The 15,415-nt window shown below is 51.1% G+C and overlaps 1 protein-coding gene across 1 annotated transcript; it reads right to left on the minus strand.

Moving 5' to 3' along the window:
* Positions 1 to 1,961: 1,961 nt before the first annotated feature.
* On the minus strand, positions 1,962 to 14,121 carry KDF1 (keratinocyte differentiation factor 1). Its single transcript, XM_003891404.4, has 4 exons — positions 13,680 to 14,121; positions 3,739 to 4,809; positions 3,079 to 3,153; positions 1,962 to 2,553 (listed from the first exon to the last, which is right to left on the minus strand). The coding sequence occupies exons 2-4, from the start codon at positions 4,775 to 4,777 to the stop codon at positions 2,471 to 2,473; spliced, it is 1,197 nt and encodes a 398-aa protein (XP_003891453.1). The 5' UTR covers positions 4,778 to 4,809; positions 13,680 to 14,121; the 3' UTR covers positions 1,962 to 2,470.
* Positions 14,122 to 15,415: the final 1,294 nt, after the last annotated feature.

A 15,415-nucleotide genomic window follows, 5' to 3' on the forward strand; every position in this document is an offset into this window, starting at 1 on the left:
CTGTGAGTGCTTAGTTCTCTGGCCCCTAAATTTCTGGAATGCAGATGTCTTTTAGAATTTCAGAGTAGCTGGTCACAGTAGCTCATGCCTGTAATCCCAGCACTTTGGAAGGCCAAGGCGGGTGCATCACGAGGTCAGGAGATTGAGACCATCCTGGCTAACACGGTGAAACCCCGTCTCTACTAAAAATACAAAAAATTAGCTGGGTGTGGTGGTGGGCACCTGTAGTCCCAGCTACTCGGGAGGCTGAGGCAGGAGAATAGCACGAACCAGGGAGGCAGAGCTTGCAGTGAGGCGAGATTGCACCACCGCACTCCAGCCTGAGCAACAGAGCGAGACTCTGTCTCAAAAAAAAAAAAAAGCTGAGTGTGGTGGCACCTGCCTGTAATCACAGCTATTTGGGAGACTGAGGCAGACGAATCACTTGAACCTGGGAGGCGGAGGTTGTGATGCGCCACTGCACTCCAGCCTGGGCCATAGAGCGAGATTGCCTCGGGGAAAAAAAAGAAATTCAGAATAGCTTGTTAAAGATTTCAGAGAGGCTATGCAGTACATAGCTTTGTTTTCCAAACTTGCTAAACCTTTTTTTTCTGGGAATGCAAATAGTGGTTTACAAGGCTAGGTTTGGAAAATGGTGCTCTACGGCTGAGGCTAGAGTGGAGGGTTTGTGGTGTCACTCCCACTCTACTCCTGTTCTGCCCTGTGGTCATTTTAGTCTTGTGGAGGCCACCCGGATGCGACAGCAGAGCCTGGAGTTAGAACTGGACCCTACGTTCATAGTCCCGAGAGATCATCCTGTTTTCCTTAGGAAACTGGACAAACAAGTACAGTTTGTCTAGTAGTTACTTTCCAAAGGGTGCCTTTTGGAACAATAAAAAGGGCGGTGGGGGCAGCGGGTCATGTGGGAGCTGGATCAATACCTTCTAGCTGGTTAATTAAGAATGGGCTGGTGGACCTGCCCTGGCCTCTCTGCTGAAAGAGGACCAGTAGATAAGCCTGCGTGTGAGGAGCAGCCAAGTAGGATCCTTCTCAACTCATGGGCTCTGATACCTAAAGAAGGGATTCTGCATCTGCCCCAGCAAGGCCAGAGCCACAGTTACCAACTGCGTGTCCCACTAAGTTCCTTGACCTCACTGTGAGCCCCAGGTTTCCTCTCTGTGAAATATAATATCCCTTCTCCAAGGTTATTGGAAAAGCCAAGATATTGGTGAAAACCACAGTGCTGGCCGGGCACGGTGGCTCACACCTGTAATCCCAGAACTTTGGGAGGCTGAGGTGGGCAGATCGCCTGAGGTCAGCAGTTTGAGACCAGCCTGACCAACATGGAGAAACCCTGTCTCTACTAAAAAATACAAAATTAGCCAGGCATGGTGGCACATGCCTGTAATCCCAGCTGCTCGGGAGACTAAGGTAGGAGAATCACTTGAACCCGAGAGGCAGAGGTTGCGGTGAGCCGAGATCGCGCCATTGCACTCCAGCAGCCTGGGCAACAAGAGCAAAAACTCCATCTCTTAAAAAAAAAAAAAAAAAAGAAAACCACAGTGCTCTGTTACCACCACAGAGAGAGTGGGAGAGGAGCATCAGGTCCAAGGCTGGGTAGGGCCAACAAATGATCAGGGCTTTGGGGAAACGGGGCTGGGCAGAAGCAGGCCAGCCTGCAGGTGGTGGACTGGGAGAGCAGAGGCAGTTCAGACAGGTCTCCCTCGAAGAACCTCTCAAACAGTGTCAGAAACCATTTATCCAAACTTTCTCAGGCACAGACTCTGTGCTTGGTTCTTTATCTCCTGGAACTCACAGTGAACCTGAAATGGGGGCATTACTCCCATTTTATTCTTCCTACTTCAACTGCAGAGCACTAAGCCAGGCTGGACACCTATATCCTGTCTCCCGCTCTGCGCAGCAGTTAAGTGAAGGCAGACAGGAGAGAAAGGACAGCCAAGATAAGCAGGCAGATACCAATTAACTTTTCCTTAAAACTATGGTCATGTTAACATACAGAACATCAGCCAAGAACCAGAACCAACTGCTTAACATAACATAGAGTGGGCCCTGCCCACCCCCCAATACAATATATTTAAGATAAGCTTCTTTTAGCCGTTGAACTCCCCCAGGGAGGGAGAAGTTTGTATGATTGGTGAGGGTGGCAATACGGGGATAGAGTCAGGGTTCACTCCCAGAAGGTAATGCCTAAGTCCTTACTTTCCATGATCAGGCCACCTGAAGACCATGAGCAGGAAAGAAGAGGCCCAGGCAGGGATCAGACCAGCTGGGGATGCAAAGAGATGTAGACCCTATGGCCCAGTGAAATGCACATGGTCCAGGAACCCAGTCAGCCAAGGCAGGAGGAGCCAGAGTGGGCACTGCTTCAGGTCTAAGGCCCAGCCCCTCCTGCAGGGGTTCCTGGTCCCCCTCTTCATTCTGTAGGCTGTGCTTCTCCCAGAAACGGTGTGGCAGCTGGGCCTGGCAGGGGTTAGCAGTACACCTGGAGCAAGGGTGCCCCCGATGAGTCTGTGTCGGTGCCCTGGAAGGATGAGTCATGGCTGGCTGGGTACCCTGGTGGGAAGGAGAGGAGAGGAAGAAACAGGCTCAGGGGAAGGAGCTCATCCAGATCCCACGACCAGGGAGAAGCCTGCTGAGAAGGAGCAGAGTGGGACTTGAGCCTGGGTCAGTCTGATCCAGGCTGGATGACCCACTCAGTTTATTGACCTGTCGATGAGCCCTAGCCTCCCTTTGTGTAAAAGGATAATGATCCCACTCCCGGGGGTTGTTGTCAAGGGCAGTAAGACCACAACAGAACCACACAGGGTGCCTTTCCAGCACCATGCTGGATGGTTCTCCACCCACTACTTTCCTAGTCATCTGGGTGTGGGGTCTGATCACTTTCAGCTTGCCTGTTCTGGGCACCTGCACCCACTTTAAGTCAGCTTGCTGGATGGAGATGGGTCTGTGGCTGCTTAGGCCCCCATCCCTTTTTGATGTCATCCTCACCACTCCAAGAGAAAGCTGGGAGAGGAGCATGTAAGGGGCCCCTAGGGTAGTCCCCCACCCTCCACACCCCTCGTTAGGTCAGGACCACACCTGGAGCTCCATAAGGCCTCAGCTTCCGGGCGATGGCATCTGCAGTCGTCTCCTGGGAGATCTGCACTGTCAGCTCTAGGGAGGGAACGTGAGGCAGGCAGTGGTCATTAGCATGTTCTTTCAACCCCATTTCCTACTTCTGTTCCCAGCTCGATGAGGGAGGAGCCACTCACTCCTGGGCAGGGCTAGAAAAATAATGCTTAAAAAAAGACACATAGACAACGTGTGCATGCGCAGAGTGATGGATGAGTAGGAGTTTTGGTTAGCCCAGAACAGGTCAGAGGTCCAAGTTCATGTGGGTCCCTAGGTCCTGTTAACCAGACCAGGCCTAGAAGCTACTCTGGCATGAGACAGCAGGGGAGAGGAGCCTTTTGGGAAAACTTGTTGAATGCAGAGGGAACCTTGTCCTTTCTGGGGACAGCAGCGATGGCCAGAGAGCTCTCCCAGGGTCTGCATGCTTCTCTCAGCCTTGCTCAGACCTCACAGGGAAGGGCCAGAGTGGGAGCTGGGGAGGGGGAATGCAAGAGTTGACAGAAAGGAGGAGGAAGGGCAGGGACTAGCTGAGGGGTACACCCACTGTGGCCAAAGACCCCATTCCAACCCTCCCCTGGCCAGAGCCTCCCCTACTCTGCCCCTCAGCCCCATGGGGCCCCCACCTACCATCCTGGCTGAGACCTGAGCCCACCATGGTCTCATGGCCACTGTCAGGGGCAGCAGTGGTGGGGGCAGCAGCCCGAGTTGAACGACCCTCCGAGGTCTGTGGGCGAGCACGGCTCTTTCGGGTACTAATGCGAATGATCCCGCGTACCAGGCGGCCCTCAGCATCCTGCTCATCCAGGTGGTAGTCCTGCGTGATGCTGCTGATAAGGTCCGAGATCTTACTGGTCTTCTCCAGGAACACAGTGTCTGATGTGCACTTGGCCAGCTCATCGATCTGGTGTACGCTGAACAGCTCTGTCAGCTTCTTGAAGATGAGCACATCAATCTCTCGGCTCGACATGGAGCCACTGCCCATCTCGGGCAGGTCCAGGTCCGACTCATGGAAAGAGTAGTACTCCTCAGAGCCACGAGGACTACTGACAAGGGTGCTGGGCAGGCTGTGTCGCATGGGTGGGGGATCGGCCAGTGGCTCCTTGCAGCAGGAGTCCGCATCAGGTGCTAGGGAGGTGGCCCTGGGATAGGGATACACAGGGATGCCTTTGAGCTTAACGTCGGGATAGCTGAAGCTGCTGCCCATGGTTGACTTGAGTCGCTGGCCATCCCGCCGGCTGGGGGGTGCACGGTCAGGGCTAGGGGGCACTCCATTGTGCTCCTTGGTCCAGTTGGCTTCGGCAGCCCCCTCAGTGGAGTCCTCAGTAGAAAGGCAGGGGCTGCAGCCCCGCACACAGGCTCCACAGCGCTGGAGGCAATCCCGGCAGCGGCGGAAACAGAAGGCAGCCCGGCACCACTCCCACACCCAGGGTCGCCAGAGCAGGCAGCAGGCAGGGGTCTCAGTGGCCGGCTCAGCAGAGCCAGAGATGAAGGTAATGCTCTCTGGCCCATGGTGACCAGGGTCCTTGGGGTCTGGTCTACGGGTGCGGCGGCTTGGTGGGGGCTGAGGTGGTTTATCATATGTCTCCAGACATAGCTCTGTTGGCCGCTCCCAGGGTCCCAAGCGTGGAGGCCCAGATGCTGGGCGGGGGTGTCCAGGGCGGGGCATGGCTCATTGCATGGTTTGCAGCAGCCAGGCACCTGCAGAGGAGAGGCCAGGAAGGGGTCAGGATCAGAAGTCAGGGACTAACTCCTGGGCTGACTTGAGCAGCTGCACACTTCTAGTTTCTCAGAGGCCTGGGATGTGGAGGGACCCAAGTATGCCCATAAACTCTCATATCTTGTGGCCCTCCCTCCACAAAGTCTCTGTGGTCTAACCCAGATTTCAAAATTCCCTGTGACTTAGGCTTATTGGGATGGCTATGAAAGGTTGAACATCTTATCTGAAATGCCTGGGTCCAGAAATGTTTTGGATTCTGGATTGTGGATTGTATACATTATACTCACCTGTTAAGCATTCCTCATCCAAAAATCTGAAATGCTCCAATGAGCATTTCCTTTAAGTATCATCCTGGTGCTCAACTTTCAGATTTTGTAGTGTTTTGGATTTTTGGATTAGGGATACTCAATCTCTCAATCTGTATTTAAAAATAATCTCCCTTCCCCCAGAAAATAATGAGTGTTGGCAATAATGTGGAAAAACTGGAACCCTTGTGCATTTCTGGTGGGAATGTAAAACAGTGCAGCTGCTATGGAAAACAGTATGGTGGTTCCTCCAAAAATTAAACATCAAATTACCACATGACCCAGCAATTCCACTCTGGATACATACCCAACCTAATTGAGAGCAGAGACTCCGATGTTTAGACCAATGTTCACAGCAGCATTATTCACAATAGCCAAAAGGTGGAAACAATCCCAGTGTCTACCAATGGATGAATGACTAAACAAAATGTGGTATATACATACAATGGAATATTATTCAGCCTTAAAAAGGAAAGGAAATTTTTTTTTTTTTTTGAAACGGAGTCTTGCTCTGTCGCCCAGGCTGGAGTGCAGTGGCTCACTGCAAGCTCCGCCTCCCGGGTTTACGCCATTCTCCTGCCTCAGCCTCCCGAGTAGCTGGGACTACAGACGCCCGCCACCTCGCCCGGCTATTTTTTTGTATTTTTTTACTAGAGACGGGGTTTCACCGGGTTAGCCAGGATGGTCTTGATCTCCTGACCTCGTGATCCGCCCGTCTCGGCCTCCCAAAGTACTGGGATTACAGGCTTGAGCCACCGCGCCCGCCCTTTTTTTTTTTTTTTTGAGACAGAGTCTCGCTGTGCCGCCCAGGCTGGAGTGCAGTGGCGCAATCTCCGCTCACTGCAAGCTCCGTCACCTCCCAGGTTCACGCTATTCTCCTGCCTCAGCCTCCCGAGAAGCTGGGACTACAGGCGCCCGCCACCATGCCTGGCTAATTTATTTTTTATTTTTTTTAGTAGAGACGGGGTTTCACCGTGTTCGCCAGGATGGTCTCGATCTCCTGACCTCGTGATCCGCCCGCCTTGGCCTCCCAAAGTGCTGGGATTACAGGCGTGAGCCACCGCACCCGGCCCAAAAAGGAAATTCTTATACATGCTGCAACATGGATGAACCTTGAAGAACTTATGCTAAGTGAAATAAGCCAGACACAAAAGGACAAACAGCCGGGGTGTGGTGGCTCATGCCTGTAATCCCAGCAATTTGGGAGGCTGAGATGGGTGGATCACTTGGGCACAGGAGTTCGAGACCAGCCTGGCCAACATGGTGAAAGCCATCCCTACTAAAAATACAAAAATTAGCCGGGCATGGTGGTGCACACCTGTAGTCCTAGTTACCTGGGGGACTGAGGTGGGAGGACCACTTGAGCCTCGGAGGTGGAGACTGCAGTGAGATGAGATCGTGCCATTGCACTCCAGCCTGGGCAACAAAGCCAGACCCTGTCTCAAAAAAAAAAAGACAAATATTGTAATATTCCACTTGTATGACCTCTCTAGAATAGTCAAATTCATAAAGACACAAAGTAGAATGGTAGTTGCCCGGTGCTGGGGACAGAGGGAACTGGGGAGTTAGTGTTGAATGGGTAGGGAGCTTCAGCTGGGGAAGATGAAAAAGGTCTGGAGATGGATGGGCAATAGTTGTACAACAATGTGAATGTATTTAATACCACAGGAATGATGCTTAAATATGGGAATGATGCTTAAATATGTTTTGTTTTTTCTTTTTCTTTTTTTTTTTCTTTTTTTTTTTTTTTTGAGACGGAGTCTTGCTCTGACACCCAGGCTGGAGTGCAGTGGCCGGATCTCAGCTCACTGCAAGCTCCGCCTCCCGGGTTTACGCCACTCTCCTGCCTCAGCCTCCCGAGAAGCTGGGACTACAGGCGCCCGCCACCTCGCCCAGCTAGTTTTTTATATTTTTTTTTAGTAGAGACGGGGTTTCACCAGGTTAGCCAGGATGGTCTCGATCTCCTGACCTCGTGATCTGCCCGTCTTGGCCTCCCGAAGTGCTGGGATTACAGGCTTGAGTTTTTTTTTTTTTTTTTTTTACATGGAGTCTCACTCTGTCACTGAGGCTGGAGTGCAGTGGTACCATCTCGGCTCACTGCAACCTCTGCCTCCCCGGTTCAAGCGATTCTCTTGCCTCAGCCTCCCAAGTAGCTAGGATTACAGGCACATGCCACCACGCCCAGCTAATTTTTGTATTTTTAGTAGAGACAGGATTTGGCCATGTTGGCCAGGCTGGTCTCGAACTCCTGACCTCAGGTGATCCCCCCACCTCAGCCTCCCAAAGTGCTGGGATTACAGGTGTGAGCCATGGCACCCGGCCCTTAAATGTGGTCTCTGTTTTTTTTGTTTGTTTGTTTTTTGTTTGTTTGTTTGTTTAGACGGAGTTTTGCTCTTGTTGCTCAGGCTGCAGTGCAATGTCGTGATCTCGGCTCAATGCAACCTCCTCCTCCCGGGTTCAAGCGATTCTCCTGCCTCAGCCTTCCGAGTAGCTGGGATTACAGGTATGCACCACCACGCCTGGCTAATTTTGTATTTTTTTTAGTAGAGATGGTGTTTCTCCATGTTGGTCAGGCTGGTCTTGAACTCTCGCCCTCAGGTGATCTGCCCGCCTTAGCCTCCCAAAGTGCTGGAATTACAGGCATGAGCCACTGTGCCCGGCCAAATGTGGTTTCTTAAAAAAAAGGTTAGGCCAGGTGCAGTGGCTCATGCCTGTAATCCCAGCACTTTGGGAGGCTGAGGTGGGTAGATGATTTGAGGTCAAGAGTTCTAGACCAGCATGGCCAACATGGTGAAACCCTGTCTCTACTAAAAATACAAAAATTAGCTGGGTAAGGTGGTGGGCACATGTAATCCCAGTTACTGAGGAGGTTGAGGCAGGAGAATCACTTGAACCCAGGAGGCAGAAGTTGCAGTGAGCCAAGATGGCGCCACTGCACTCCAGCCTGGGCGACAGAGTGGCAAGACTCTGTCTCAAAAAACAAAAAAACAAAAAAAGGTTAATAAGGTACTTTTTTTTTTTTTTTTTTCGAGATGAGAGTCTCGCTTTGTCACCCAGGCTGGGGTGAAATGGCACGAATTCAGCTCACTGCAACCTCCGCCTCCCAGGTTCAAGAGATTCTCCTGCCTCAGCCTCCAGAGTAGCTGGGATCACAGGCATACAACATCACACCCGGCTAATTTTTGCATTTTTAGTAGAGATGGGGTTTCGCCATGTTGGCTAGGCTGGTCTCGAACTCCTGACCTCAGGTGATCTGCCCACCTCAACCTCCCAAAGTGCTGGAATTACAGGCATGAGTCACCGCACCCGGCCTAATATGGTAACTTTTATAGCTATTTTACAGAAAGATCTCCTGGATCTCACTTTCTGTGAAGTGGTCTCCCCCAGTTTCTTCCTGTTGTTGGTAAGTTTTTCTTGTTGAGAGTCTCTGTGGCTGCTGAACAAATGCCTTTTCATAAGACTTGCTATGGAACCTGATCATTAACACTTATTTCCCTCCCCTGGTCCTTCAAATCAGATCTGGGAATGTAAGAGGTCCGCTGTCAATATTTCAGTCTTACTCACATTTGCCCTGCTAGCAACATTTAACACCAAGCCCTGTTGGTGTCCTTTGATTAGATAAAAATGCTGAACCACAAAATTTGTCTTCTTTCCCATTCTGACCTGGTTGCTAGGAAGCTCAGAGCTAAGACTTCATTCACTTCATAAACACTGAGGCTGACCCTGTGCTGGATACTGTAGAACCAAAAATGAATGAACTACAGATCCTGTTCTTGATGATTCACACATGGTTTTGTAGGGAAAACAGATGCTTAAAAGTTTATAAGATGAGGGCTGGGCACAGTGGCTCATGCCTGTAATCCCAGCACTTTGGGAGGCTGAGGCGGGCGAATCATGAAGTCAGGATTTCGAGACCAGCCTGACCGACATGGTGAAACCCTGTCTCTACTAAAAATACAAAAATTAGCTGAACGTGGTAGAGCGTGCCTGTAATCCCAGCTACTCAGGAGGCTGAGGCAGGAGAATCGCTTGAACTTGGGAGGCAGAGATTGCAGTAAGCCCAGATCGCACCACTGCACTCCAGCCTATGCAATGGAGACTCCGTCTCAAACAAACAAACAAGTTTGTAAGATGGAGCATGTAGGATATATGAAGCATCATGGGAGTAAATAACTCTGCCTGACAGAAGGAAGATTATGCAGTAGTGTATTTGGGAAGGTCCTTGATTTCATGTAGGGGTTTGCCAGGCAGTAACCATCCTTAGCTTGGATTTTCTGAGACACTGATCCCTTATCCTTTTATTCCTGATTTAATGGCACTGGGGTCTGAAACTGGGGGTGCGTGATGAACATGGAACTGGGCATCGGGATATCTGTGTTTTAGTTCTACTTCTGGCCCTGATCTAACCCCAGATTTGGCACTGGGGAAAATTAATGCCACCTCCCTAAAGAGGGCCATCATTATCTCTCACCCAAATACTGTCACAGCCCCCATTCTGTCCACCTCCATTCCCTCTTACTTGCTGTAACAAGTAAAAACTTTAAAATGTTTAGAGGAACATGGCAGATACCACTTTAATCAAATGATCAAAGATAGTATCACCATAATGGGATGAACTGACATCATGTTCCTCTTGATACTATGTACTAAGGAGGATACAACTCATGAAGTATTCCTGTCAAAAATGCATAACCTAAATGTAATCATGAGGAAATAACAGACAAGCCCAAGTTGAGAAACATGACAACTAAATGCAATGTGATCCTAGATAGGATCCTGGATTGGGAGGAAAAATTGGAAATTGAATAATGTAAATAACTGGTGAAATATGTTATTTGATAGTATTATATCAATGTTACATTTTCTGAATTTGATTACTGTGGTTATATAAGATAATGTTCTATTATTAGGAAACATACACTGAAGCACTTGGGGATAAAGGGCAGGATATCTGTAACCTAATCTCAAATGGTTCAAACACAAATGAACAGAAGGTATGTGTGTGTAGAGAAAGGGAAAAAGGGAATGTTACCCACTGGTAAATGGGGATGTGAAAGATACAGTTCTTTTATTTTTTTATTTTATTTTATTTTTAGAGATAAGGTCTCCCTCTGTCACCCAGATTGGAGTGCAGTGGTGTAATCATAGCTCAATGAAACCTCAAACAACTGGGCTCAAGTGATCCTCCTGCCTCAGTCACTTGAGTAGCTAGGACTACAGGTGCATACCACCCTGTCCCACTAGTTTTTTGTTTTGGTTTGGTTTTTGGTAGATATGGGATCTTGCTAGGTTGCTCAGGCTGGTCTTGAACTCCTGGCCTCAAGTGATCCTCCTGCCCTGGCCTCCCAAAGTGCTGGGATTACAGGCATAAGCCTCTGTGCCTGACCTAGGATACAGTTCTTTAACCATTCCTACAACTCTTCAACCTACTCTCCTGGCCCTACTCAGCACTCCTTCTCCAGGGACCCTCTGGAATCACTAGTCAGATGGGAGGCCCTCTCCCCATGACCTTCGGCTGGGCTGTCAGCTGGGTCAGCCATGTACTGATTGTTTGAGGATAAGTCTATGTCCCCAAGGACCATGACCCTGAAATGCAGGGACTGTGTGTAATTCTTTTCTTCCTCAGTGTCTAGAACAGTGTTTGGTACACTAGGTGCCTCAGGGGACTGACACATTCCAGGTTGCCTCAGGGTAGAATCAGGACCATTGGGTAGAAAGAAAAAAGACTTAGGCTCTAGGTTGACCAGAGTATAGATGGAGGATAGGAGGTGACAGGGAGTGAAATCCCATCTGCAAAGGTATCCCAATTAAAATTGTAACAGGTGATTTTAAATTCCCTTGCAATCCGAGGCAAGTGGTTAAAAATTGTTGCTTTAGTTTGAGAAATGTGGGGTTGGGTATGGATTCATACATCCACGGAATTAACAGATATTTACTGAGGGCCCACTGTGTGCCACATGCTGGATTTATTATTATTATTATTATTATTATTATTAAGACAGTCTCACTCTGTCACCAACGATGGAGTGCATGGCACGATCTTTGCTCGCTGCAACCTCTGCCTCCCAGGTGGAGGCAACTCTCATGCCTCAGCCTCCCGAGTAGCTGGAACTACAGGTGCATGCCACCACACCCAGCTAAATTTTTTGTATTTTTAATAGAGATGGGGTTTCACCATGTTGGCCAGGCTGGTCTCAAGCTCCTGACCTCAAGTGATCCACCTGCCTCAGCCTCCCAAAGTGCTGAGATTACAGGCATAAGCCATGGTGCCTGGCCAGCTGTTCTAAATTCTTTTTTTTTTTTTTTTTTGAGATGGAGTCTCGCTCTGTTGCCCAGGCTGGAGTGCAGTGGCATGATCTTGGCTCACTGCAACCTCTGACTCCCCGGTGCAAGCGGTTCTCCTGCCTCAGCCTCCCGAGTAGCTCAGCCTCCGAGTAGCCTCCCAGGCGCATGCCACCACACACGGCTAATTTTTTGTATTTTTAGTAGAGACGGGGTTTCACCATGTTAGTCAGGATGGTTTCGATCTCCTGACCTCGTGATCCACCCGCCTTGGCCTCCCAAAGTACTGGGATTACAGGCGTGAGCCACCACGCCCGGCCCAGCTGTTCTAAATTCTATGGATAAAGTGATAAAACAGACAAAATCCCTCAACCTCAGGAGTTTACACTCCAGTGAGAGTTGATTATTGATGGCTTACACTGTTCTAAGTACTTCAGACATAATAACCAATTAATTTTCACAACCCTCTTTGTAATATTATTACCTGTATTATTATACTGAAGCATAGACAGGTTAAATAAGTTGTCCAAAGGCATACACCTATCTGTACACAATTGGCCTGGCCCCAGACTCTTATCCACTACCCCATCCCATGTATTACTTGGGAGGAAAGAGGCAGTCAAAGCTGCCAGCTGCCAGCTCCATGGACCAGCGTGTGCCCTGAGAGAGCCCATGTTGGGAGCCCTGTCTTCCAGGCTCAAGCCTTCAGGAGAGTGGACAAATCTACAGTTAACCATGCTGAGCTGGGAGGTATCTGGGGCTCCTGAGGATGGGCTGGCTATTTTCTTCTCCCCCAACCTCCAAAGCTTCAGGACTCGCTAATATTGATTAAATTAATCCAACAGGTATTTATTGAGCACCAACGAGGTGCCCAGCGTTGTGCTAAATGCTGAGAAAACAGCAGTGAATGGGCCAGAGGACTTTTCACCTTATTTGACTCTCACAATTGCTCTGTAAATAAGTAGCATATCTCCATTTCACAGATCAGGAATCTGAAGCTCAGAAAGGTGAAGTGACTGCCCCAGAGACACCTAGCAAGAGAGGGCTGGAGTAGGATTTGCACTGTGGTCCGCCAAGCTCTGGAGCCTGCGTACTTTGTGTGTGCCACACATCTCCAGCGGGACTGGGATGAGAAGAGAGGCAAGACCTGGGATAAGAACAATGCCTGCCTCAGTTCCCCACTTCCCTCCAGCCATTGAACGCTCCTGAAGTCAAACTCAGGCAGTTTCTTCCAGGCTATATCTCCCCGACCCTGCTGCTGCCACCGCCCCGCACACCCCGCCCAATCCTACGAACCCTGGTCACTTGGTTTAGTGAGGAGAGGCTCCCTGTCCCTATTGTGGCTTGAGGCAAGATTCTTAACCTCGCTTTCCTCATCTTTAAATAAGGAGAGACTACTATCTTCATGCCCCGCCAATCTCGTGAGATTTAAATGAAATAGTGAGGGGGCTTCCTGCAGTGGCATTGCACATGGGAGGGGCTAGGTCACTGGGCGCTCTAAGGCACCGCAAGGATCTTCCCGGAGTTCAGATGGTCCCGGCCAGCCCTCCCTGGATTTCTCTCTGATGCTTCCCTCTTCCCCATTAGTCTCGCGAACACACACACACTGAAGGGTCTATGTACCGTCTCCTCCTCCCAGGGTCCCCAGGACAGGCCCGGCCGCACCAGCCTCTGCCCCCAGCCCAGTGCCAAGCCTCGGACACCGGGCCGGGGAGGACCACCCCAGTCCTGCTCGAGAAACAGCCGTCGGCTCAGTGCACCCCCGGCCTCCTGCCCCAAAGGTGCAGCCCAAGACTCCCATATCCGCCGGCACCTGGTCCTGGGGACAAGGAAGAACCAGACCCTGGCACTGCCCCTCGGGCTACCACAGCCCCTACGCCAGCTCTGCCCTCGGGGCGACCACTACACTCTCCAGCTGCAAGGGCCCTACCCCGCGGGCGGACCCAGCCTCCCTCCCGTCCCGACGCGGTTCCTCGGGGTGAGCACCAGCCTTTGCCCCATCCCGACGCTGCCCCCCGGTGAGCGCGGCCCCAGCACCCAGCCAGTGCAGCCCTGAGAGCGAACGCGGCCCCTCACCCCATTCTGCGCGCCCAGCCCGGGTGCCCGCTCAGGCCGCTCCCCAGCCCGGCCCGCGCACCCCGGAAGTAGGAGGGTGGCCCCGAGGAACCGGGCCCGGGACCCTCCCCTGTCCGGGCTCAGCCTCGGGGGCTCCCCACACCGGCGCCGCCCTGGTTTGCGCCCCCTCGGGCCCGCGCGGGGCTTACCTGTCGCGCCAGGTGAGCCGCCTCCGGCTCAGCCCCTCCCCCGCCCCCTCGCCGCTCACCTGGGGCGCAGGTGAGTGTCTCGCGGGAGCGCTGCACGGGCCGCCGCTAGGGACACACTTCCTGCCTCCGCGAAGCGCCGCCGCGCACCTGGACCGAGGCCCCGCCCCTGGGCTCTTTGAAGCTGCGCGGCCCCGCTCGGGTGCTCGGCCTTTCGGCCTAGTCCGGGTAGGTGAGATGTGGCGGAGAGGGGTCGAGAGGCGCTGGGGCTCAGTCTCCTCTTCTATTCAACAGGCTAGTGGTCCTGTCAGTCTCTGAGCACCTGTGGAGCTCCTGCCGGGCCATAAAGCTCCAACTCAAAGGGAAGCTCTCTTCTGGGAAGCTTTCCCTGACCCTGTCTGTTTTTCTGTTGCATAGAACAGTCCCTGTACTCAGCACACTGTCGTTTTCTTGTCTTCTGTCTCTTCCTTTAGCCTCCTTCCTTACAAGCTTTGGTCTTGTTCCCCTGTGTTCCTGGTGCTCAGCACAGGTCCTGGCACATACTAGGTGCTCAACAAATATTTTCCACTGAATGAGGCCCTAGGCCCCAATCTCTCCCTTTGCCCTGAGGCAGAACTGGGAGCCTGGGCCACTGATCAGTTGACCTTTTCTTTTTTTCAGAGAAATCTGCAGGTAAAGACAGGAACCTCAGCTCTGGGGCCCTGAGTAGGGTAGAGGAGGGGTCCAGGATATGCAGCTCTGAAAGATACATCCAGGATCAAAAGTGGTGGCCAAAATGGGCCATGGTCACTACATCCAAAAAAGGTCTCTGCAAGAGGCATCACCATTGAATGTCAAGAAGGCAAGGCTCAGACTGTCCTGGGTTACTATTCCTCTTAATATTAATAACAACTCAATAACTTAACAATAGCATTAATAAACAAGTGACTTGGCCAGGCGCAGTGGCTCACGCCTGTAATCACAGTACTTTGGGAGGCTGAGGCGGGCGGATCACGAGGTCAGGAGTTCGAGACCAGCCTGGCCAACATAGTGAAACCCTGTCTCTACTAAAAATACAAAAAATTAGCCGGGTGTGGTGGCGGGCACCTGTAATCCCAGCTACTCTGGAGGCTGAGGTAGGAGAATGGCTTGAACCTGGGAGGTGGAGGTTGCAGTGAGCCGAGATTGCGCCATCAACTCCAGCCTGGGCGACAGAGCGAGACTCCGTCTCAAATAAATAAATAAATAAACAAACAAACAAGTGACTTTTAGGGTGCATCTCCAGGAGCCATGCATGCCTAAACTGTTAATCTGTGAAGTGGGTCAGGTATTATCATATCAATTTTACAGTAAGAGAAAACTGAAGCTTAGAGAAGGGACATTGTTTGCTGAGGCAGTTGGCACAAACTGACTTTGGGCAAGGCACTTTCCTCCTCTAAACCTAATCTCTGGAGATAGTAGTACCTTTCTTCCACTGGGAGGATTAAAAGAGATAATGGATGCAACAAGAAGATATCACTGGGATGCATCAGGCATAGGTGTTCAATTTCCACCAGAGACCCTCCACCCCAGAGCCTCCCACCACATCTTGTCCACATTCCCTCCTGAGGAAGGTGGCACATTGTATTCTTATTTGGAGCTCAGAGAATGAGTCACATCCTCACTTCACAGTCACATCTTGTGCAGTTGAACATCTGTGTACTCTGAAACCTAGCAAGTCCATTCCTATGTACAGCCACAGTAAGCTCTTGTACAATGCA

The sequence above is a fragment of the Papio anubis genome, chromosome 1 (genome assembly GCF_008728515.1).
Source record: "Papio anubis isolate 15944 chromosome 1, Panubis1.0, whole genome shotgun sequence".
NCBI classification, from domain to species: Eukaryota; Metazoa; Chordata; class Mammalia; order Primates; family Cercopithecidae; genus Papio; species Papio anubis.